This window comes from Ixodes scapularis, unplaced genomic scaffold (genome assembly GCF_016920785.2).
Source record: "Ixodes scapularis isolate PalLabHiFi unplaced genomic scaffold, ASM1692078v2 PGA_scaffold11__112_contigs__length_91849675, whole genome shotgun sequence".
Classification (NCBI taxonomy): Eukaryota; Metazoa; Arthropoda; class Arachnida; order Ixodida; family Ixodidae; genus Ixodes; species Ixodes scapularis.
In genome coordinates this window covers 57,254,919-57,280,359 of record NW_024609837.1, presented here as the reverse complement: position 1 = coordinate 57,280,359, position 25,441 = coordinate 57,254,919, and the positions used below count along the sequence as shown (strand labels likewise).

Below are 25,441 nucleotides of genomic sequence, written 5' to 3'. Positions count from 1 at the left end.
TGCGAAGAGTAGAGCTTTTGCAAGAGCGCTGGCAAAAGCATGTCTTGACCAGGGTGGCGCGGCCGCTTTAAAAATTGGAGGTTCTACCAGACCACCCCCGTACTGCTTCTCCACCGTTCCGTTGAATCAAGCCCTACCTTACCGTATGCCTCCCCTGCTTTTCTGCTCTCTTATCTAGCAGGCACCCATCCACACTTTTTTTGTGATTTTTTCCAACTTTTGCGGGCGTGCTTGTTAGGTATTTTACGGTATTGTATGGCCACCGTGCTCATTGCAGTCACACTCCAAGTTATTCCCATCACCGCACCGATTGGACGCGACCAAATTTAAACGTCCACCGAGACATTGATTATAATTAGGGTTCCATTTTTTCGAAAATAATTTTTTAAAAAATTATAGTTTTTTTTTTTTGGGGGGGGGGGGGGGAGGGGGAGGGGAACGGGAGAATTTGGGGTTTGATGAAGTTTACTTTTTTTAGATTCGCAATGTGCCGAAATTCGGAGTGTCGTTCTGCTGTTCCCAATTTTCCAAAATTCTAAATAAATAAATGGCATGTGGATACGAACACACTTCCCCAAATTTACAAGAACTCCCCCGTGTCTGAAGACACTTCTTCGGAGGGATTTGTCATCTGTGTCCTTCCACTTGGCCATGCCAAGTGTCCAGCGACAAAAATTGCCAACGAGTGTCGCTCTAAGGAGCATGGATACTTCGAAAATCACTGAACTCTGGCGCGTAGTCACTGGGAACCTCATTTCCTTCCCATTCCCTTACTGCACCCCCGATGACTTGGCAGAAGTGTCGTGCCGTCGCCTGCCGCGACCCCGGTGGTGTTAAAGCAGCAGAGGCCTCTTCTACCACAGGTCGCCTTCCAGCTCGACAGTGCACGAAAGCTTCGGCAGTCAAGGGTTCGGGTGCTGCCACGACGGCACCGCTCACTTCCCCTCATACTTTTTGCTGGGACTTCTAGTACCGACCGTCGGGGTCGCGGCATCCGACAGCGTGACATTCCGGCTTGTGCGACATCATTTGTTGCCACTTCGAGATTTTATGATCGGGATGGGACGCCAAACGCTCCAGTCTGAGACGTGGTAGACGAGCGTCATATAGAGGCTTGAGCTGCCCCCCCCCCCCCCCTCCGCCTCCTCCTCCTCCTCCTCCTCCTCCTATGAAATCTATGGGTTTGTTGCATTAGCCGTTATCTGAAAGGCACAAGTACCGTAGTCCAAACTGGAAACCAGAACAAACGCTTTTGTCATGATTGTGAAGTATAGTGACCGATTGTCGTGTCCGAACCTCAACGAGACGAGTGGTAAACCCCCTTTTGTCGATAGTCGTCGGTGATTTGAAAGTAAACTGAAGTGGCCTCTTTCATTCTTTTTTGCACCTTTGCAACCTTCGAATTTGGAGTTTTCTTGGATCGATCCGGACCAACAAACATCTCACGGATGAGTGTTTGCCTGATTTTATCGGATTTGTCCGAAAACACAGATTTTTATTTGTAACCAGGCCCAAGTTGTGCGCTCACTCGGTGCTCATGTCCAATCCTTGCGCAGCATTCTATTGTCATTGCCCTAGACCTCTCGTCCCCACGGCTGCGTCAGCAAAGTTTGCGAACGGAAAAGGCTGGCAAAAATAGTCCGTTTCTATCCTTTAAATCGCACCTCTACGAGGAAGATTCTGGGTCAGTGGCATTGTGTATGAGTATTTATGTGTCGCACTTGCACCAGTGTGCTCACGGAAACTGCGTAATATTCGAACCTAACTTAGTTTCATGGCCCCTTGAGAAATGCAGGAATGTATTTTGACAGAGACGAAGTTAAACTTGAAAATTTGAACGTGTGAATGCGTGCGCCAGGAAAACTCCTATGAGGAGAATTCGGTAGATTGATCCGCTGATTTTGGGGGATTATTGGACAGTGTACGGACAAAGAATATTGAAACGGCCTTTCCACATGTTCTTCCTGGGACTGTGTATTTCCGCAGTTGCTGACTTTTGGCTTTTCTCTCCTTTTTCAGGACTGCCGTCACCGACACCGACCATTGATTGTTAAATGCATACGCCTCCCAAATTATGTTGTTACCTTGCCTCGAGATGCTTGTGTTTGCAAAACATGACAAGTCGTGTCAGTGTATCGATCGAGGGTCACCATTTGTAGTATAGTTTGTGCCTCGAAGATTTTATTTCGCGCTTTCGAGATGTCAGGCTAGTCCTGTCGTGAAGTTTGCTCGAGCTGTTGCATTTGTATTTGTCAGCGTGGTTTCTTTGTGTGCTTTTAATGCCTTCTCTGGGGCGCTCTGCCAAAAGATGTTTTGCCCGGTGTACACCGAACCATCTGTGATAAAAACCTCGTGCCTGCATTTACCACTTCACCCTGGCACGGTTAGAGAATGAACTGAATGTCACGCTTTGTTACGAACGGTTCTGGTCGTTATTCCCATCACTTTCCAAAGCACGGAAATTTGGGTTTCTCCTCGTTTTTTTAGCAGTACGGCAATTTGTAAACGGATTGTAATAAAGTCGTCTTGAACCAAAATTTGCTGCTGTTCCCAACCTCTCTTTCTTTAGCACGAGGGAAAACGGAAGAAACGAAAATCTTTCGGAGCGATTGTTTTTTCTCGCGTGACGCATTGCCACAGTCCCTAGGTTACCTGGACCAGAATCTTTTCATTGTGCTATGGGAAAGTTTTCCCTAGAAACAAATTGAACCATCAGAGGCATGCTGCCGGCGTTGGGAGGCAACCACTCATATCGCTCGGAGGACGGATGGACGGGGGCTCGGAGAAGCGACCATGGAGAAAGTTGCCGAATGCGTCTGCTCTTTCATAAAACCCACAGACCCATTGAAAAGATGGACAAATGAAAATGCTATTTTTACTTGACACCTAAGGATCATATTATTTTGGAATAATTTAAATGCCACATAAAGGGTCTGCTTCCAAAAAAAATTACTGTAAACAATTATATTTTTGTGGGCTTAGTATCTCGTGAACGTCGCAGAAGTACAAGTTTTATGAATATTTTGCGGGCACAAAATTTCGTGGTTGCCAATGGTATGTTATGTGTTTGTTGCTATAGGGTAATATATTTGCGCTATATATTTTTTGTAATATTCTAGATCTTTGCGAACATTTACAGTATTAAAATTTTGTTTTTTATTAAACTTATAAAAGTTTTCTAGTTTTATTTGCATCAGCGTCACTTCTGTTGACAAAATTTACTAGGGCGGAAACTGCCTTAGTTTCCAGACCAGGGAATAGTTTATCTAAGGACCGTGACATTTCCTCAGTGATCTCTCGAACATGTTGACGTCATGGCAACATGCCCACTGTCCCAGTTTCTGCAGCTCTCAAAGGTCCCTGCAGAGACAGGACAAAGGGGCAACATTCCGTGCTCTTGTAGCGTCCCATTTAACGCGATTGATGGTTGAGTCGCAGAACGTAAGTTCATTTCCGCCGTCGGCTGTACGAGGAACACCGCTTGACAAAGTTACATCTTGCCCGTCTCCTCTCTTGTTGCTTTTTTCTTTGGTCTTCCGTTGCAATTGCATGCATGTCAGCGTTCTGAAATTTGTTGCAGCCCTTGTTTTTTGCTTGCTTTTTTGTGTCTGCATTCTGTGGAGCTCTTTTTAGCATTTCTAGAAGAACTCTCATTATTTCTTGATCCCCTGTGCACATAAGTCAACTAACAAAGTGATAAGAACAATTTTAATACAGTATGATTGTGACACCAATGGGTGGCTATTTGAGCTGGGGTTGCTTGTAAGATAAAATTTAATGTATGCTGTATGTTTTTTTGTTTTTTTTTAAATAAATATTTTTGTGCATGTGCTCTAATCTGAGCTGCACAGTGTCTCCTTAGCTGTAAGGAACTGATAGCGAGCCTGCTTCAGAGTGCAGACAGCTTGTGTCATTGTGCTTTGTTTTGCATGGCCCCCTTCTGGGTTTTTGTCTTGCTCAACTTTTGAGGCACAAACACATTGTTTTAGTCCTCTGTAAATTAAGAAGAAATTGTACGAGAGCTAGAGGAAGTGTGCATTTTTTCGCAAAAAGTAAAATTAAAAAAAAAAGGGCAAGCTTTTTTTTACTTTAATAATATGAAAAAAATGCTGTAAAATAGTGGGGGAGCGCTTACCCTACTTTCACTAAAAACGGAGTAAATCTAGACATGAGCACTTTTCCGGCCAATCAGGCACCTAACGTATAATTTGCAGAATTCCCAAGCGTGGGAAATGTTAAGGGTTGTCACTTGAACGACGTGGGTGCTTCCGCAGTATTTTGTGCTATGCTAATAAATTGCTTTTCAGAAAAAAAAAACACTTCTTTTTCGTGCTTTTAAGAGAACCCGTCTGCTGTTCTTTTTGAAACCGTGGTTTTTTGTTGCGTGCTTATGTTTTTCTTTTCTGCTTTTGGCTTTTACTTTATGCCTTCAATGTGCATCCTTTTTCCCCTCCAAAGTTTTTTTTTTGCTGAATGCACATGCTTTGCAGCATCATTATTTGTCTTATTCTTTGCATCGCTTCCTTTGGACCAAAGAAGCATCTGTGATTGAGGGCCTTTTTTTTTTCTCCTTGCAGCATATTTTCCTGCCTTTTGCATCCAAGCTTTTTCTCAGAGCTTCATGTTGAGCAGGACTGACCTGGGTGCCTACTCCCTCATGTAGAGCGTCAAGGAGAAATTGTTGCGCACTACAGAAGATGGCTAAGGTCACATAATGCACACGTTGGAACGTGTAGAGCTTGAAAATGCTGTTCGGTGCCCGAGTACACAACTCTAGAGAAAATTATTACGGCGTCTGCCTAACTTCAATAGTTCGCCTTATGCGGGGTGCTTGAAAACTTGACATGTTGGTCTTTAAGCTGGGGAGAAGTTTGATATGCATGTGAAAACAACTTAAAGAAAGGCTCCCATCTGCTGGAGGTTATGCGCAACTTCTAGGTTCATTAATAGAACCTGCACAACTTAGAAGAAATGGTTATTAAAATTAATGTGCTCAGGGTTCCTTTCATGGGTTTGCTGTAAACTTCGCCAGCACTTATTTTGTTTTTCGTAGAACCTGTTTGTAGCAATAACCTCTTTATTGTGGAAACAACCATCCCGTGCCTCTTGCCTAAGAAAAGTAATTGGTTGCAGTTAATTACGATACAAGAAATTTAATTGGGCTGCTCGGTTATTGTATTGCAATGTTTTGTTTGATGTAAAATTCTGCAAGTCGTCGTCAGGCTTCCTTTTTTGTTTGTGCATTTGAATAAACTATGCTCGGCATCAACTTTTCTACGCTGAGGCTAATCTAGTTTGAGCACATCGCAGCCCTGCGCCGCGGCGAGAGCACGTGACTTTGTCTCGCTTCTCGTTCGCACATGCCCTCGTGCAAGAGAGATACCAGACGAAGCCACGCACTCGTGCGACAACCTTGGCAGCACTCAAATATTAAGGTGGGCTCGCTGGTTAAGTGTATTAAACATAAATAGTGCAGAGAACAGACAAGGACAGATTTTGTGTTTGCGCCTTTATCTGTACATCGTGCTATTTAAGTTTAATATAACAGTTTTGAAGCTGCAGGAACGTTGCGGAAACTAGGCTAGCCTCGACGACAATGCTAGAAAAAAGTGGACGCTGAACATAGCTGCAAAGATTTTAAAGGGGCACTAAACCACACTCTGCGATAGTCTGTTTATGGTCATTACTCGGTCTATTGGCTCTAAACATTCTAACAAGAACAAACGTTACATTCATGCATAGCCGATTTCTCTCAAAGTCGGCATCAAAAATTGATTACCTCGGAGCTGTCGCAGATGCCACAGGGTGCCGTCGGATGAGGAGAAGCCCTTGTCCGACGGCGCCCTCTGTTGTCCATAGTTTGAAAGTAATCTATCTTTGATACCGACTTTAAGAAAGAAATCGGCTATGCATGACGAATATTTGTTTTTTTTAATATGCTTGGAGTCCATAGATTGAGTTACGACCAAAAATAGACTATCGCAGAAAATGGTTTAGTGCCCCTTGAAAGGTTAAAAATTTTGATACGACAGAGAAAAAAGGGCTAGAAAAAAATGCGCCTTGAAACTAAGGAAGAGGAGGACATGGGAGCATGCGAATGCGCTTGTCGAATGCGTTCGAATGTGAGAACTGAACGCCGATCGCTGGCATTCTGCGTTCTAACGCGTTTGACAAGTGCAGCGGAGACAGACAGCTAGCTTTAAATCCGCCCACTAATTGTTCCAACCAGAGCTCAGCATTCCGACATCACCGCACACTCTCGTCTCCTCCTCTTTCTCACTTTCTCGATGCATAGAACCGAGGTGAAAACGAGATCATATTCATACTTGGAGTCTACGCCTGCGGTGCTACATGCGTAAACGACTTTCTGTGGCATTTCAAAAGAAGTAAAGGTTGCACGTGCACGGCTTCGACGGGCACCCAAGATGCACAGGTGCACATGCACCCATGGCTTCAACTGCCTAGCCACCGAAAGTCGTCTGCGAGCACAGATCTCGGCAGGTGCCACAAGTAGGGTCACCGCGCAGAATAAGTGTAGTGGCGCTCGTTTCCGACCGGTCCGTCGCAAGACCTGAACCTAGAACAGCGGCATCTTCTGTCTCGTTCCATAGGCCCCTCTCACCCGATGCTGCTGCAGTGCCTCTCGGGCGGTGGGGGTGGCCCGTCGCCACCCTCCAAAGGCGCCGGCGGCGTGCCCGTGTACACATGCGAGCTGTGTGGACAGTCGATGACGCACGCCTACAGCATGCAGCGCCACCGCAAGCAGCACATGACAGAGCCCAAGTCCTTCGCCTGCGAGGTGTGCGGCCGGCGCTACAACCGCAGGGACAACCTCCTGGTCCATGTCAGGACGCACTTTGCCGCGTGACACGCGCGGGACTCGGCGTTGGGCGCCGCTTGTCTAAGGAAAGCGTTTTATGCTCTGTCAGTCTGCGTCTTGTGCCTGGCATAGTTGGGTCGCTGTTCGATCGCTTGCGCCCCGAGAAGGAACCCATTGTTTGACGTGGTGCATTTCGAATGTGTCTTTCTTAAGATCGAGCGACTGATTACTCTAGTTTGATGTAAATGCGGGCATCGCATTGAAATGGCCTTTTGGGAGCAGTTCGAACACTTGGCCAAGTTCTCGAGATCACGGTCGTCTTTGCCCCCAGGGTCGCGGTTACGAGGCCCGCTTGGGACGTGGCAATTCTTCGCGGCGACACCAGCCTCCTGCATTCACTTGCAGCAACCTCGAGAACTCGAATTTCTTCGTCGTGTCATCGTCATTATTCAGACTAATTTTAGTGCTATATTTAGATGCAAAGTAACGCACGAATGATGGTGTTTTATATTTATATATGGCATCGAAAATACTTGCTGATCTCGCCGACACCATTTAGTTACGAATTTCATACCAGAACAAGTTGAGTCCTGCATTTGGTTATCATCATCACTACCATAAAGAAGGCAATGTGAAAATATTCCATCCCTGTTTGGTGGCTGCCACTTGAAACGTCTCCGAGTTGGAGTTACTTGCCCGTTTCAAGCCGGACGCGATCCCAGCAATTCACGTAGCTGTGTGGGGGATCTAGGGAAAAACTCGCCAGCAATCCTTAAATTGCTGGTTAAATTTCCCCGTCTGAACTGGTTCTAAGATGGTGGAACTGCAACCTTACGGTATTAAGCCACTCGAATGCATTTATGGACCGTCCTTGATTATTTAATGTAAAGGCACTACAGAACCTCTAATTTTACCCTTGGAGTTTAGTGCAGCAGGTCAGCTGGTGTGGAAATCTCATCTTTCAACTTCACTATGTCTTGAGTTAATAATGTTACCGTTATTGCTACTCAGGGGCCTCTTGTACATCATTGACAGTTACAGGACAAGCTCGCACACACTTCGGGGACGGGATGATGACGATTGTGCGGCAAATAATTCCCCTAGCAATATGGCAAAACAACAGTCGCTTTGATGGGAGTGTTCTGGTTGGGCACTCAAATGCCTCGCACGTTGAAGATGGGGGTCAGAAAAGTTATTTTTTCGCTTGGCTCAACGGTTGACCGAGTACTTCGAAGATTCTAAAAACATCTTTGCAGATCCAAAAGGGTTCACAGACCCCCATTTGGAAAAATGCATTTCCAAAAGTGCGTTGCAGCTGGTTTCGTCTTGGGATGCAAGCAATCAAGCAAACTGCTTTTCAGCATTGTCAGGCACAAGTGTGCAAAGTGAATGGGTGAAGCGGTGCTCGTCGTTAAGCCTTCTGCCAAATCTGAGGAGGATGCTGGGAAGGTAGGTGCCCACCTTATCTGTATAAAAGGTCCAAAGCAAAGAAAGAGCGCTTGTGCAAAGTGCTATTTGGCTTAGGTTTTTGCTTTAGAACAGTTGCTGCTGCAGGCATGTACAGTGTGCGTAACTACACTCGTGGCATGCTCCTTGGTACTTGGGTAGTTTGACTAAAGCTGTGCGGACTGATTGCAAAAACCAGAAGACCTCCAAGAAAGCCGAGCTTACTAGATGCCACCAATGGCTGCATAAAAAAGATTTTGGAACCTGTCCACATGGTTAATTGACATTACTGCCTTGCAACCTGACTTGCCTCGATATTTCAGGTAACCCCTGAATTGGAATCTAGCCTGCATCCAGTTGAGTGACCAAATGAGTGGCTTGGTCAACTCATCCTGAGACCCCAAGGACAAGTCTGTTGTGTCTGAAGGCTCAGAATGAAAGGCTTGGAAGGGCAGCTCACATTCTGCGCTTCATCTGCAGCATGGTGCTGATGGCACGTTGGCTCTGGAGGGACTGCATAAATCATTCTTATTGTGTATCGTGCTATCATTTTCTACAGAGGCGCATGTAGGCACTTTATTTTGTGTATAACAGTTTCAAAGAATTAAGCTTTCGGAGTGAAAAACAAGATAGTTACGCTTTTTCCTTATCTACAACGTCCATCTGCAAATGAAAAATGTCTGATCGGGGGAATAGCCGACATATGCCAACAGCAACACCAGATGTCTGAACTTAGCTGAAATAACCCGACAAGCTTTTCTACAGGTTTTATGTTCATTCAATGTGTTTCATTCTCTAAGAATAACAAAGTCGTGTAATGTCAACTAACACCAAAAAACGTGTGCTGGTTTCGACTCAAAAAGATTGTCTGCTTTTGGCGGGGCAGAGGCTTTCCGAGGGAAGGGTTTTGAGGGGACCGATGTCGCCCCCTGTCAGATGCTGCGCCAGTAAAGCTTGTGCCATTTGCAGACGGACGCTATAGGAAAAAAAAGTGTTACCTTACTATTTCTATTCAGGTAAGTGCATTCTTTGAAATAGTGATGCACAAAATTCACTACCAACGAGTACTTCCATAGTAATTCGTAGCACAATGCATTAAAAAACGGATTCGTGTGGTCCCTTCAAAAAGCCAGCTCGCTGTCGGGTTCATGTTGTATGTGCAGCAGTGGTGTAGGCAGGAAGGTGGTTTGGAATGTTAACCCCCGAAATTATCACTTATTATTTTTTTGTTTTTCTAGTAAAGGAAGACGAATATTGAATGACTACCGAATTGTTCCAGCCAGCCGGGGGGGTTGGAAACGGCCGTGTCCGAACTTGTGAATTGTACGTACATCGACTACTACATGCGAAGATAAAAAAAAAAGCCTCCCCCACCCCCTCCCTCCGGTCATCAAAATCCCAACCCCCTTGAAAAGAATTCCTGGCTATGCCACTGAAGTGCAGGGATTTCTTCCTCTTCATTGCTGATCTTTAACCTGTATAAAGTCTCAACAGAGTTGACAAAGTTGTTGTGGAATGTTCGTTTGTAGCACGGCATATGGTTCATCGGGACCTAAAAACAATGAGGTGATGTGCTGTTTTGGAGCTGCAATTCTGTGTAAATCAATGGTTGTATCTCGGTCTGTGATTGAATGGTTGCGACACCGAGTGCCATTAACAGATTCACCCTATGTGCTTACATGTGATGTATAGGTGCTGGATTTGAAATCCAAATTTGATTTTGTAATGTGCGCTGTCACCTGAACTCTAAGTTAAATTTTCTCGGGCATTTCTAGACTAGAGAAATGGAGGTGAATTCCACGCCTCAAATGTTTCAAGCCACACGCAAACAATGTACACTGAAAGACACTGTTAGCACAAATGCGACATCAGTCCCTTTTTCCATTTCACTTCAAAGGGGCATTGGCAGGCATCAAATTTTATTGCTTAGGTTAATGCCCCGATTGGGCGCTTTCTACCACACCAGTAGTTTGTGTGACAGTCCTTGACCCTAAGAGACAGGCAGCAAAAACTGGTGATCTCTCGCTCGTACTAACAGTGTTGCACTGTGTACATCTATTTATTTTAAGCTGAAAGCATCCAATGAGATGCTAACCATTATCGCTTGCTCTATGATTTTTCATTAGCTTGCTTGCTTAGCTTAATGGTAAAGGTCATTGTAGTACCAATCATTTTGATGTAGGATGCATAGTTTTTCAGGAAAATTTTGGCCGATGTTCGGTGAAACAGATTGTATAAGAGCTGGGTGCATTTGCAGTCCTTACATTACACAAGCACTTTTCGTGGAACAGAAGTGTTGCGTGAGAGCCATGTACTGTATGAAAAAGATTGTGACTTTGGATATTATTAATTATACATTCATTTTGAGTTTACACGCTGTTGCGTAAGGCTAATCCGAAGAATCTCATTTTGATACAATGACACAGCTTTTTTAGCTAGGATGCCTCGTCTCAAAATAGTACCTGAGAAAATATCGGCGTACAATATTTGAGGCAAGCAAAAGTTGGTCAAATAGAATGTTTGTTGTCAGTTGTACTTCGTAACTCTCCATTTGTTATTGTTACGATGCTGTGAAAAATCTTTTTCTACCATGAAAGGACAGTTTGTGTTGATGGTAGAATGTGAGATAGCGTTGGTTTTTATCATTTTAGGGACATACAAAGTCAATGCTCGCTTGTGTTTTGCTCATATGCATTGGTGTTGGGCACCAGGCTGTTTTATAACTTTAAGTCATGTATAAGGGCAACATTTCGTTGCCCCAACATTTTCTGCCGATAGCGTTTTGCTACGTAGAAAAGATGCAAAATACCGGAGGTCTAACACCTATGACGCACACTGTTCTAGTACTTGCAAGCTGAATCTCAATGTTTGGCTCACTCAAAGGAGTATAGGCCATCTCCCTTGGAAGTGGACATTGTGTGACAATGGTGATGGCTTAAACTGCAATATTTTTTTATGTTGGAGACTGAACGGAGCACCGCTATCTCTTACGTTGAGCTTAGAAAGCGCTAACATTTTTCTCATCTGTTTGTTGTTTTACTTTGTTTGAGTGTACATAGTTGTGTATATCCTGCATGGTTCTGGCCACCGGTGGAAACATGCTTTCTTGTGCTCACTTTCAAAAGGTGCTTTAAAAATGGCAGGTGTGGTTCTAGCCTCGTTCGAGATCAGCGCTGTTTGCTGATATAGCTTCGTTATTTATTGTAGAACTCTTCACACACTATGCTGTGGGCGCTAAGCGACAATCGTTGTGAATGAGCGTGGTCCCTTAGAATTGGGAAGGCTGCCTGTTTGTCGTCCAACCTCAGAAAACCAGTTGTGGCCTGTACAAAGCTGTCGTGCTACACTGCTGCGTAATAAAAGGGAACTGAAGTTTAACAATATCTGTAATTTGTCAGGGTGGTTTAGAAGTTTGCGCTAACAATTCCGTGACCGAGCACTTTGCTTAAATCCCAACCTAAAAAATTTTCCCGCAAGGCAGTAAAATCCTCCTCGCCACCCTTCCCATTTCCCCCTCTCCGGGCCGGATAAGCCGGGATAAGCTCCCGGCTCATCCGGCCCCAGTGGCAGCAATGAAATTTGAGTTTGAGTTCAGGATAAGAGCGGGAGGGGGAAATGGGAGAAGGGTGGTGAGGAGGATTTTTCTGCCTTGCAGAAAATGATTTTGTAGGTCGGCTTTTAAGTCATACAGACTGCATTATGAACATAATGCAGATATTCTAAGACCATTGATGGAGCTAGGCTGTTGAATTGTTCAAGTGCTGTACCTTGCCGCAAGGCAGGAAAATCCTCCTCGCCACTTTGCTAACTTATGAGCTCGATCATATTTAGCCAGGTTTAGAACGAACTTAGTGCAGAATGCATTGTATGTACAGTCTCCACCAGTATGAAAGACCCATTCGTCGAGGCAGTTTATAGGTGGTGCCAAGTGCGCTTTAGCCAGGGGCACTTTATTTTAAGAGGGAGAATAGAAGAATGCTTATTTCATCATTCCAAACAATATGGAAATTGCCTAAGCGGATGCAGGACAGCCACCTAAAATGGCCTCATCAAATGGGTCTTATATTGCTGGAGACTGCACCTGGTAGAATACAACTTAACAAAAAATGTGCTTCATGTACTTGATGGAGTTCAACTCGAGCAAAAAATGTACTCTGCACGTAATGTAGCAGCAGATTTTTAATTAGATCTTTATGTGCGAGCATTGTTAAAAGAAAATGTCCGCAAACCAGTCTTTTCTTTATCAGTTTAGGCTCATGGTTTTGAGCTCATTCTAGAAATATCTTGTGGGTTTCTACACCTTGCAATCTTTTTGTCAAATTATATTGAGAGATTTGTAAGGCTGCAGTGACAAACTTGTACAAAATTGATTTTAACATTGGTGGAACTGATAATACTTGCTGTAGTGGTCTTGAGCTTATAACAGTGGATAAGCTCGAAAGATACCTACCTAAAAAAGTGCTGTGGCAGTTGTACTTTTAGAGAATTTACGAGTAGGTTTTGAGTCTGGCTGTTTCTTATTTCTCATTGTGCATCAGAAAGTAATGAAGGGACGTTATGACTTGATGCAGAAGCATCAAAGAAAAGGACTCAGTGGCCAGAACATACATACAAGCACAAGTCCTGGAGGTTGCTGCAGAACTGTCATTGCATCGAGCCATTTTATCGCTATCGTTTGACCCGTCGACTCAACTGCGCATTTCTGTGTTTGCTACGTATCATAGTTAATTTGAAACTGATGTTGACTTGTGGATGATATACCACATAAAAATTTTGGTTTGTATACTTGCTGCATCTGGAACCAAGGGTGAAAAAGGACGGAGCATTATTTCTTTCATTCAGTATTCAGGCCTACCTGGTGTCAACGTTGAGAGGCAGCAATGAATGCCGCTTCTCGGCTCGGGGAAACTGCGGGGAAATGTTAGCCATTGGAACAAGGTGGTGGTCGAAGTTGCAAGATCGGACGTTATTTGATAAAAAAAATTGGAAGGGATTTTCAAAACTTTCCTTTGAGGAACTGGCATTTGATGGGGACCGCAGACACGTGGAAACGGGAGATATGAAAAATTTTCAACAAGTTTTATTTAGGAAGTTTTTATAGACTTACCTACCTACTAACGCTACGTTTAAAGAGTGTCTGAGCTTACCGTGATGTGCAGAGGTCATTAATACGGTGCCGTTAAACAGATTACGTTTTTCTCGGGAACACTGTGTGACACCATGTGGTCTTGAACAGAGGCACGATGGTTACGTAAACAGGATTTTTTTATTATAAGTTTTAAATCGTGTTGGGATTTCCGGATCTCGTGACGGCTGCCTAAATGCTTGCGTGCGAAATATTCCACCGAAGCCCACTGAACTCCCAAAAACATCTTTTGTTAAGGGCATGGATAGGACACATACATTAGGCTCGCAATAATTCAAACTGCTATTTCATACTTCTGATTAATTAAAACAAATTTCAAAATTTCGCTTGACCCCCTATGTTTTTAATGTATTTATAAGCCGCTTAATTCGAACAGCATTTTTGTGTACTTCATGCCTTTTGTTCTCGCGGGCCCTCACCCCTGCATGTTCCGATCTGGAAGCATCGTACCGGCGTGCGGTTGTGTATCACTACTACGTGGTGCACGTTAAGTACACCAGGTTAGCTGTTGTAGTGCACTGGCTAAAGTGCTCTTCTGTAGCTGAGAGGCAAGTTGCCCGTTGAGGCAGACTAAGTTCAGGCTGTATAGTAAACATACCCACAACCAAAACTTCTCACTGCCCTGTTGAGCACGCTTCTTACCGAGCACTCGTGCACTGCAGAGAAGCAATGCCCGTGGAGCTTGCTTCCGCGGTTGTTGCTTCTCTGCAGTGCGCCGGTGCTCGGTAAGAGGTGCTCTCAGCTGGGCTGACCACAATGGATAATTTTTTTTGCTGGATAAACACTTTTTTTTTTTTTAGGTGTCATGTGCTGTCTAAACAGTTCATGATAGACATCTTTTGAGGCATGAATAAACTCAAACATTTCACCACTGTTTTATGTGTGGCACAGCTGCTTATGATTAGTAGGCTTGTTTGGAGGAAATCATCAAATATTTGCTTTCTATGTGTGGCCATCCATATAACATCATAATCTTATCTTGCATTATATTTAGATGAATTTCTGATAATTGAAACTTACGATAACTCAAATAAAGTTTGTGGCTTCCTGGAGTTTGGGTAGACGATAGTCTACAAAATGAGCTTTCCTTGAAATAATATTTACGTAGTGAAACTGATTAGTTGGGAGCGATTCCAAAATATGCTTCTGTTTCAAGATGTTGAACCCGTTTCAACATGTTGAAACCTTACTAAGTGCTTAAAAAATTCTTTTTAAGCACTTAGAGCATTTTTCAGAAATTAAGCATCTTTTAAAGAGCCCCTGAAAAGAAAAAAAGTTTTTTTTTTTTAACAATTTGGTTGGGACATGCGTGTAAAAAAATTGATTTTACGAAAAAAAAAAAATTTTTTTAGAGCAACATTGACGTTGTGAGACGCAATCTAGTCGGTCGTCACCTCCTTTCCACTTGTTTTCTCTCTACATTTTGGGCGCGTGGAAAAGAAGTGGATCGGCTTTGCCTTCACGTTGAGGTGGAAAGACCGAATGACCATCTTGTTGAGCGAATGACCATTCCGTGAACACCATGGACTTTGCGCCCAGAATTTCAAATCTCTCCGTCAATATTGCTCTAAAAAACTTTTTTTTTTTTTTTTTCGCATAAAATTAATTTTTTGACTTGCATGTCCAAACCACACTGTTTAAAAAAAAGTTTTTTTTATTTTCAGGGGCTGTTTAAACTTTGTAGAAAGATGCGACGTGTAGCCAGTCACAAGATCTGAAGTAAACAGCATCCCAGCTGCACTCTCTCTACCCCTTAAAACTTCCAAGTGTTATAAGCCTGCCAACTGTAATTATTGACACTCGATATGTAATGAGTATATGTTAGTGTGTTGCTCAATTATTGGCGGCTCGTCACCGTGTGCCATTTGTAAGGCTGCAGAGGCCTCGTGGAGTCTGCGTTTTTATTTTTTGCCTCTGCAGCCTACATCAGTGTCTCATGTGAAATAAGGGCTTGATCGATTGGTTGATTGACTGTTGCATGTGGGCCGCAAGATCGGCGCCCCCGGAGGAAAGTGCACCACCGCCTGGGCAGTCACTGGTCCTGCCTCTCGTGCAAGATGCAGCTACGCTCACGCAGCGCCCTACGGCGCCACGAGCAGATCCATGTGCCCTTCAGAGAGAAGTTCACCTGCCAGGTGAGGCCTAATCTCCAGACATTTTGTTGCCCCCAACAGTATTTGTTACCTGGGCTTGTACGGGCGGCTTGAGGATGACGACGTGACAGTGTCCTTCGATATTATCTCATTGTTCACGATTCTGTTCCTATGCGCAGCACAAGTTTGTCTGCTTCTTTTGCGGGAATTGTGGTGATGTCAGACGGCCGAGCTCCGATTAAAGAATATTGGGTAGACTTCAAAGCAAGCTGCCTTGAGGTCTACCCACTATCCCTCAGTCAGAGCCAATCGAAGCTCGACGTTCTAATGTCACCTCAGCCACTGCAAAAAAAGCAGACAAACTAGCTCAGCTTACGCCTGTGAAAAAGCAGACAAACTTGCGCTCCGCATTGATATAGTTTTCTACATCGTTGAGACACGGTTGAAGGAGGATTATATGTTAGAACGTTGTTTGTCTTTGCGGGTAAAGGGCATTGTACAAGGGCCATTCTTTTTTTAAACTTTTGACGGACTCGGTAAAGAAAAGAATGGTGATACTAAAACATTTTTATTATAAAAGGATGTAGATACATGCTCCAGCAGTCTAGAGTATGCGTTGCCATGTGGCGGGAGTTCACTTTACCGCGAGAGTGAGTAGAGGCGGATGACGCGCCTCACGGTCCCTTCCTCGGCAGATCTGCAAGATGGTGATCAGCCGCAAGGATCACCTGTGGCGCCACATGCGGCGGGTGCATGGTGTGGACCAGCAGACGGCGGCGTCCCAGCTGCTGCTCACCTGCCCCTTCTGCCTCAAGGGGCTGCCCAGCATGGCCGCCCTAGAAGAGCATGTCGACAGCTGCCACCCCTACGCCAACGGGAAAGACTGAAATGCGGCGTCGGCCATGAGGATCGCGGGGTTCCGGACTTGTTTGGCTTATTGTTTGCGGGACGACTGCGGCGAAGAATGAAGCTTGGGCTAGTTCTTCGAAAGCATCTAAAATGGCAAACATGGTCAACACCACCTAGATGCACGAGGCCCACGCGTGACGTCGTCGTCAGTGGATCTTCGACGCGGCCCGAGCGGCAAATGCGCCGAAGCTCGATGAGAATCGTCGCAAAATGGCCGACGCGTCTGTCTCGGCGTTGCCCCGGGCTGACGTCGCACTCGTGAGATGCGCTGGTGGCATCAGGGCAGCACTGCGTGGATCCACTGGTGACGACGTTTGAGGGGGGGGTCTTCTAGGCGGTGCCGGTATAGCGTACACGAGGGACGAATTCAAAAGAAAAAGGGAGAAACGCGGTGCTCTGCTTGTTCTTTCTTCTGTGTTCGTCCCTCGTGCATGCTCTACTCATCGCTTTAGGCACGGTTACAGCCTTTAGAGACTGTAACTGTCGAGGACATGGCAGGTTCTTTTCTTTTGATCTAGCCAAACTACAAATACGTTTTAGAATACCCAGGTTTTGCTCATCTCGGCACATTATTTATTACCTTTAAATTCGAGATGGCGATTGAGAGACATCAGCATTTTTTCTGCGCTCTCCCGTGGGACGACGTCGCGCGTTGTGTAACTTGCGAGTCGAGCAGGCAGTCTATGAAATGCGGTATTTTTCGAATGTTGTTTCTGTTTTGCTGGCGCGAGCTTCCCGGCGTTCATTTTGCACCACCAAACTTCTCGCACCTCGTCGGGAACGGGCCGTACTGCCCCTCTATTACGTCTATTATGTCACGTTTTCAGGGTTGTCAGTAGAGCCTCTCGGCAAAAGTGTTATTGCGACTTCTAGTTTGGGTTACTGGATCAGGTGTGTCTAACGATGTGCTCAGCCGATTTTCAGGCAGATAAGTGATTATCACAACTTCACAGGAGGTCCTTTTTAAGGAATGCGGTACTGCCAAGCTTTTTTAAAATGCCGAGCAGTTCTAAAGCATGCTTCTGTGTGGAGATTTCGACCGCAAAATAGACGCAGGCATCGTAATAGCTCAAACGAGTCTCGCCACATAGATATTGTGCTAAAAACATATTTTCTTTTTTCAAGGAAAGGCTAGTTTATGAAATATATGTTGTATCCAGGCATTTGAAAAGAAAAAACATTTTTTGGGGTGTTCGGTATGTTTTCAGTTAACGTGGTCGACACGTTGAAGTCGGCGAGCTTGGATAAAAACGGTTGCGTGAGAACGAGGTTGTACGATGCCTCGGGCTGTGTCCCGTGCTTATGCAATTTTAATGTTCTTTGTGTTTAAGTTGTTTGTCTCGCCCTCTTTTTGTTTTGGGGGAATTTGACCTTAAGGCTATATTGCTGCTTCCTAGCAATGAAGTGGGCCTTATGAAAGACCTCAGAATCGTGGTTGGTACCTTGCTCGTGATTATCTGGACAGAGCTTTCAAAGCTACTAAAGCAGTTTGGGGATTGTAACGGATGCCACAAAGATGAGACGCTAGAAAGGATAAATAAGAGCTAAAAACGAGAAAGAAGCTTTTTCCTAGGCATGTGCGAATAACGGATTTTGAGTTCAAAGCAAATAGTGGTTTGGTCCAAATATTTTCGAATGGAGTTTTGAAAGTTTCTCCAAGCCATTCACTACCGTGCTCCATGCTTCAACAAAGGTTCCCAACCTTCCACTTGTCCACTTCGAACTCGGATAATTTTAATACAACTATATTTACGAACTCTTGCACGTAAACAGCAAATTTGACACAGCTTTCCCAATTAAGGGAATTCATAAATCTGCTTGCTCGAATTTTTTTCCAATCTCTAATTTGACAAAAAAAAAAAAAAAGTGATGAATGCGGGTTGTCAAGGCGGGTGAGCCCCGTTGAGTGTGCATCCCTCTGAGCACCTGTGCGCTGCGGGAAAGCAATACCCGCGGAGCCCATGAGCTTTGCGGGTATTGCTTCCTCACAGCGCACAGGTGCTCGGTGAGAAGCGCACTCAACGGGGCCCTCCTGCCGCGATCAGCACTTCGAAAAGAACAAATATCGCAGTCCACGTCAATGCAAATATCAAATGTGTATTATTCGAAACTGCTATTAGAATATTCGCACAACATTAAGTTTCTTTCTGATATCTCTGTATCAAAGTGGTGTCAGCTATACTAGACACAAAATGAGCTACGCTTTGAGTGTCAGCACTACGATCCCCAATTTTCGCGTGTGCGCCGCCATTTTGGTGCCTAGTGTGGGGTGGGCCCAATTGACAATCATTACGATTTGAAAGCCCGACTTCTCGAGCTTGAGATACAGTTTCGAGAATCTCAAGCGACATCATTTTACTCTGTCGCGGACAGTTTCAACGTTTCTGGAGGACGGAAGACCGTTTCCAGCAATTTCAGATAAGGCATCGGACAACTGGAAACAATGATTTTAAGATGGCCGAAGTGTGCATACCCTGAAGCGTAGCTCATTTAATAACAAAGTGTCGGCACGGTCCTGATCTTTACGTTTGAAGTTTCTCAATAACTGAAGACCGCCGTAAGCTCCAACCGTGGACAACGAACAACATATTTTGCCCCGGATGAATTCCGGCTAGTCAGTAAGGTTTGGCACTTTTTTACGTTTGACGTAGCCCAACTTTTTTTTCTCTGCTCGGGCAGAGCAAAGGGGCGTCATTGTAATTGTGTACAACGGTGAACATACGAGATGTCTGTCGTGGTTCTAGTCTTTGGAGGGCTTGCGGTGTTGTCTCTCATAGCCTCCAAGTGTAGACCGAAAATCTCATATTTTATGAAGCTTTGTAAAGCTCGGAGAACACGGTCATTAAAAACTTTGGTACAACCTTCGACGTGGCACCGGCACAAGCACTTTGTCTCATTCCCAGTGTTCATGAAATTTGGAGGGGGGTTTGAGAGACAGGCGCTAAAGACAGAGTGGTGCGTGAGAGTCCAAACCTACGATATATTTATTTAAAAAAGATTGCAGAATTTTTGGAAATTCTTTGGAATGTGTATTGAGGACAAGAACTTTTCCTGGCAAGACACGGATGCAAAAATAAGTTAAAAAAATAAATGGGCATCGGTTGACTATGTCGATCCAACCGGTTAAATATTATATTCATGCGATAGTACTTTCATGAAGATGTACCGTATAGCATTTCTGATTTGGCATTTGAGCATGCTAGCAATTCCCGAAACATGTCCATTTTATCACTGCTAGATTGGCAGGTGTACCTTAATGCAAATCTGTAATCATGAGGAGTTACTAGTAGTGTAACACCACCACATGGCACACTGCACAAATAGTCACAATTAAAAAGAAATTGTGGTTTTGTTTTATAATTTATGTAATATATTTTCATTGCCTTTAGTTCTTGTTGGGTTTGTTTTCATTTTTTTTTTGTAGAAAGTGGACATAGACCAATAAATTTGTATTATTACAATGGGAGAAGATAAGGTACTCATACTTGCAGAACTGGAACACATGACTAGGTTCTACTATGCTTCACTGGTACATCTGTTCATAGATATATTTTATATTATTTATTTAAATTGCCCAATTGCAGTTGGAGCCTTCCATTGGTGCACTTGCGAGTAGAAATATACATTAAGAACACTAGCAAGAATGGTTGTTACATGGAGCACTTTTTAAAACACAAGAGACAAAACTATATTTAATAACGATAGAACATACAAACTTTTAAATACATAAAAGTCACAGACGCTTATTAAATAGGAATTTGGGGCCGAAAATGTCCGTGTCGAATGACATGATCGAGACGATTTGTAATGACTAACCTGATGGATTTAGGACATTTTGGTCTGCATCAGTAAACAACAGCTACATACTGATTAAAAAACTGTTTGTGCAGAAAGCAGAAATGTTGCAGTTGATTGCATCTTAAAAAGAAAAAGAAAAAGTGCAGAGTCCATATATTTTGTAACATGTATCTGCGGTGGCCAGTGTGTTGTGCTGTGAAAAGTGTGTTCTAACATGAAAGAGGCTAAATATATAACCCTCTCATTTCGAGATGTTACCCAGACATTAAGGAGCTTTATTCATTGTCTTATTTATAGCTCCTGTGGCACTAATCATAGGTGCTGCAGTATTTAGCATTTTTGATGCTCTAGTGTCTAGTCAGTATGGTTGACAACTATGGTCGGCGATGGCACGCCAAGGCTGGGGAGGTGTTTCAGTTGCTTTGCCTCTGGCACGAGCTTCCTGCCTTCCATTATGCTTCAGTGTCTCGCGAGCCTTGAGCTTGCACCACAGCATGATAAAAGGCAATGAGCACGTGCTGGAGGTCGGGCGTTCAAACGACTGTCCCTGCCGTTCTCTAGCTGCTGGTGGCTGCAGTTTGGCCGATAAAACTGCAAAGTGTGCAGATGTGGACGTCGTATCCAAACTGCTTTGAACGCACCGGCGTAAATGACAGAGCCTCAACTACAGGACGCCGTCTTTGGCTGCGGCTTTGGCATGGCGTTCTAAACTTCGTTCCGAAATTGATGCATCCGATTGTTGGCGGGAGTTAGTTTGTAGAACTTGTCGGGGTGAATTGCGTACAAATGCCATAGAGCTTTTTACTTTTGGACAATAAAATGAAGTTCAAAACAACTTTGCGTCGCATATTAATTATTTTTATTGCATCTGCAACCAGCATGTGCGGGGTGGGGTATAAAAGTAATGCCCCCAAATACCATTGAAAAATAGCGTGCTAAAAAACGGGAACCTGTTCCTGTCGGTAGCATCAGTCTTCTGTGGCTCCCGTTTTTTATTTTTTGCACTTTGTTTTATGGCGAATCGGTTCAGACTAGCCCACTTTTCAACACTTTTGGCTCCGCATGTTTTTGCCGCAAAGTACTATAGCTCATTCGTTGATTACATTTGTATGAATTAGTATTTCTCCATTTGTTGCGGACACTTAAGTATTTTTGATAAAGTCTATTTTGAGCTGCTTTCTTCTTTTGTTATTGCCAAGATGCATGCTCTTTTCGTAAGTGTGTGTCATCTATTAGACGCTGTGCCAGTTACCTGAATCTGCGGTTGTTTGGGCATGTGCTCCAAGCATGTATTGGACACGACGGATCCGGCAGCGTTTGGCGTGAATTGGGCTCGGCTCGTACCAAGAATGAGTGCTGCGTCGGTGTTTGGCAAAGTCTCCGATACAACCACGCGCTTCGTGCCCCAGAAATGGCGACTGGCAACGCTGCCTGTTGAAAAATGACGATGTTGAGAAAAAATGTAGCCATAATCTGTGTGAACGTTATTAAGAAGTATGCTATGCTTCACAAACAAACTATTTGGAACTGTTTCTGTTGTATCTTCCCTCGGAAATGCTCAAAACAAGTGGTTTTGATGCAACAGATGCTGTGGTAACATGGCGACTGTTTTTGATAAGTTATTAATCTGTTTTAGACTGCCAGTGCTCAAGAAGAAAATTTGTATTGAGTGCTTTGTATTGGCTTAATGGCCGTTTTGTTTGACCACCTATTTACTCGTTTTAATTCCGAAGACAAAGCAAATTGAATTCAAACGTTTGTAATCAATGGTGCATTGTAGCAGCGAGGTTTGGCTGGATTTTACGAGTTGTGCCAAAGAGTCTTTTTTAACTGTTCACTAGGAAAAAATGGACGAGGCTTCCAGGGATTTGGTTTTAGGAAAAGCCCTTCAATCTTTTTGCATGTTAGCACTGCAAGTTAGCTGATGAGATTAACTTGCATGTTTTAGGAATACCATACTGGATTGGTCAATACTTCAGCTTGGGCGAGTTGGTTGTTCATGCTTACACTTCACAGTGCACGAGGACAGACAGACTTTAAAAGTTCACTTGCATAAAGAACACTACTGCCCCTATTCTAAACTCCGATACAAACCAGAGTTGAGTCAGCGCAGTGCGAGCGTTCTTTCTTTGTGTGAGAACTTTTGAAGTGTCTGTTCTTGTGCACTGTGAAGTGTAACCATACTAGAAGTTGAGGAGCACCGAATGATGCAACCTTGCTTGTTTTTTTTTGTTTTTACTTACCAAACATTGCACTATAAAGTGCGAGTTGCTCAATAACATGTTTCCGTCGCCCTTATTTGAACACAAGAGTTACGAAACTGATGCAGTCTCAGTTCGACTGAAAGGCCTGCACCTGACAGAGCTTCTTTGCGACTGAACTTTTGACTTGGCCTGAGGACAAGCAACCCAAAGATAAACAAAAAAAACCCCCGAAAAACAAAGGACTGTCAAGCATGGCTGCAATTTAATTTTCCGAAATGCGTTTGATCACTATGAAAGTGCAACAGACCTACGAGCAGACGCCAAAAAAAGAAGAAAAGCCCAGCAAATGCTAACAAATTTACTTTTATTATCATATCTTTTTAAGTCCTGACTATATATACACATTTAAATATTCATTTTCTATGGACACTTTAAAGCAGCTGTGCATAAGTTACATTACTGACCTTCACTTTTTGTTTCTTCTTATTCTGTTAACTTAATTTGATTATCGTAGCAAGTCAGGTGATTGCCATTTTAGATTCTACAGCGTCCTCCCCAGTATTGGCCTTCGTGGAGGTTCGTCAACGCCCATTTTTGTGGCTTGGTATCTTGGCAAGATGAGAGAAGGTTGACAATGGCAGCTGCAATCTGGTGCATGTTTAAAGCGTCTATAGGCTGTGCCGATTATCCAAAGGTGCGCACCGTACAAAAATTTATTTTTCAAAATTGCTTGTTATTGGCACGATTGTCGAGATCACGCCAGTTTCACGCTTGGCATTAGTCGGCAAGAAGAGCCGAGACTGTCGGCATGCGGCTTGGCACTCTTGATGCCCCTGCGTGTGATGTGGGGCCCGAGCAGACAATGTGGATTAACGCCCACTACTTGTGGCTGTCATTTACAACAGCTAGGGAAAGAAGTGGCCGTGGAGCCTCTCAGGATCCATGGTTGCAATGTTTCCTAAATGGAGAAGAGTGTTCACACTCATTTTCGTTTTTTTAAAGCAAGAGCTTGGAAAAAAAGACAAAGTTACATTCCTATTTCTCTATTAGTTGGCACAGAGTGATATTTGTCAGGGAACTAATGACTTGTCAGTTTCAACGACCAGTGCAGACTATGCGCTGGGTGCTAGTCTAAGAAAATTATTCCAGCCGAAATTGCTTCTGAACACGGGGGAAACTAGAAGCAAACTGTGCCTATCTAGAGTGTCCCATTGAGGCTCCTTTCTTCCAGATGGCCTGTGCGGCGACTCCTACGCGGAAAAGTGGGGCCCCGACCACTCGCCGACGCCATGCACCAAGCGTCGCTGCACCATGTGCAGCATGATGAAGCTGCAGAGGCGCTCGGTGCACCAGTGCCGCAAGTGCAGGGCCGTTCTCTGCATCAACAGGGGCAGGGACTGCTTCAGTGCCTACCATCTCATGCACGGCTTCAAGCCCTACTTCTGATCTTGCTTTTCGGCCAAAGACTGCTGCGGGCTGTCTTGGCCGCACACCATGGGGCACTTTCACGCGACATAATTCCGGTTCAAAATCTTGCCGGACGCCACGTTGATGAACTTTTACCCTACGTCTTTCAATGTGCGAAGAGAGTGTTTTCCAGCCTGCTCGAGTTCTTTTGCTTCGTGGTCAACTGCACCATAAATTAGGGCGAGGAAGAAAAATAATTATAAAATAATATACCTTTAGGTACTGCCCGAGAAGGCACAACAGATTTAAAGCCAATTTGAAATAAAAGAATTGGATGGCAAGTTCACAAACTTTTATTTTTGAAAAATAAAAACCATTTGAAGGGGAGAAGAAAACTAGATGGTTAAAGCAGTACCCTGGCTAAGGGAGGGGGCCTGATCAGCAACTTTTATTCATGTTTGTGCTTTCTTTTTTAAAACATAGAGGGTACTTTTTTTTTTTTATTCATGTATTCTTTGGGTACTATTATCTGGAGTTGTCGAACAGGGGAGTTTCAAGATGAGAACAGGATGTTGAGCCTTGTTCTTGACTTTGTTTCTGTAAAATTTAAATCTGTTTTTCTTAATTTTTTCATTAATTTAGTAAATGGGTGTCCTCTCTATATTCAAATCATTTAAGTGAAGGATAGCCCTTTCTTTTTTTCAAAGGTAAGGAGTAATGGAAATATCATAGGTATATACAATTATACCGGGTTTTGTTTCCCCATCTTATTTTTTTTAGAATGAGAATAATAAGATAGAACTATAACTAGACGAAATCTAAACAAAAAATAACTGTGCAGGTATGTACAAATAGTACACACCTGTACACCAGTCAGAGGAGTCGGCAACATAAAAGAGTGTTGGCTCTTTTATGGTGCTATATATCTTTATATATAGGAGTCTTCATTAGTACTTAATAAGAGAAGCCGGAGATCGAGAGGTCGACCCGTTGGCCGCCGGAATGATTCGGAAAGGGAAAGAGTGGGTTTATGCGGTCCAAACACATCCCCGGCCGTACCTACTGAATTCTGTTGTGAATGGAGCCGCTCGCCACGCTCGTGCATTTCACAGACGCCAAAAACTGTGCAGGGAAAGTGGCAGACGCCATTCATCAACGTGGCGGAACAAGGCTTGTCGGAAGTGAAAAGGCGTTTCGTTAAACTGCCTGCAAACACAGACGGCTGCACATTTTCGAGACTGATATTTTTCTCTTTTGGCATTTGTTTTTTCTCCAAAGATATGTAGCTGCTAGTCAATTTATTCGAACACACTGTCAAGAATGTTTGCAAAGCTTATTATTTAAAAAAAAGAAATATATCGAGTTCCTAAATTATGTCTGGTCGAGAAAGACTTTGTAGTACTACTTACGAGTGCTACCCTTTCTAACTTTGCTCACGATTTTGTATAATCGCCAATGGTAATACGGGACATTGTCAGTCAAAACACTGTAAATTTTTTGGGGGGCACACTCTATAAATATACAGGGTGTCGCAAAAAGAAATTAGTTTTTTTTATTGCAAAAACAAACTATGCATTGTTGAACGCTCATTCTCCGTGCCAACGTAGTGCTAAAGGTC

The 25,441-nt window shown here is 43.8% G+C and overlaps 1 protein-coding gene across 10 annotated transcripts in view; it reads left to right on the top strand.

Moving 5' to 3' along the window:
- The window catches only part of LOC8023646 (protein tramtrack, beta isoform), a 217,870-nt gene that overhangs the window by 134,138 nt on the left and 58,291 nt on the right, over nucleotides 1-25,441 (top strand). For 2 of the 10 annotated variants that reach the window (XM_029966487.4, XM_040505249.2), the window contains 2 exons: nucleotides 15,405-15,547; nucleotides 16,201-21,047. The exons of 4 other annotated variants lie outside the window; for them this stretch is intronic. In XM_029966487.4, coding sequence (XP_029822347.1) covers nucleotides 15,405-15,547; nucleotides 16,201-16,392 — 335 coding nt within the window. In that variant the 3' untranslated portion in view covers nucleotides 16,393-21,047. Of the gene's footprint in view, nucleotides 1-6,611; nucleotides 11,663-15,404; nucleotides 15,548-16,200; nucleotides 21,048-23,647; nucleotides 24,418-25,441 lie in introns of those variants that run through there. 4 more of the 10 variants (XM_029966540.4, XM_040505262.2, XM_029966526.4 and 1 more) reach the window with 4 other exon arrangements.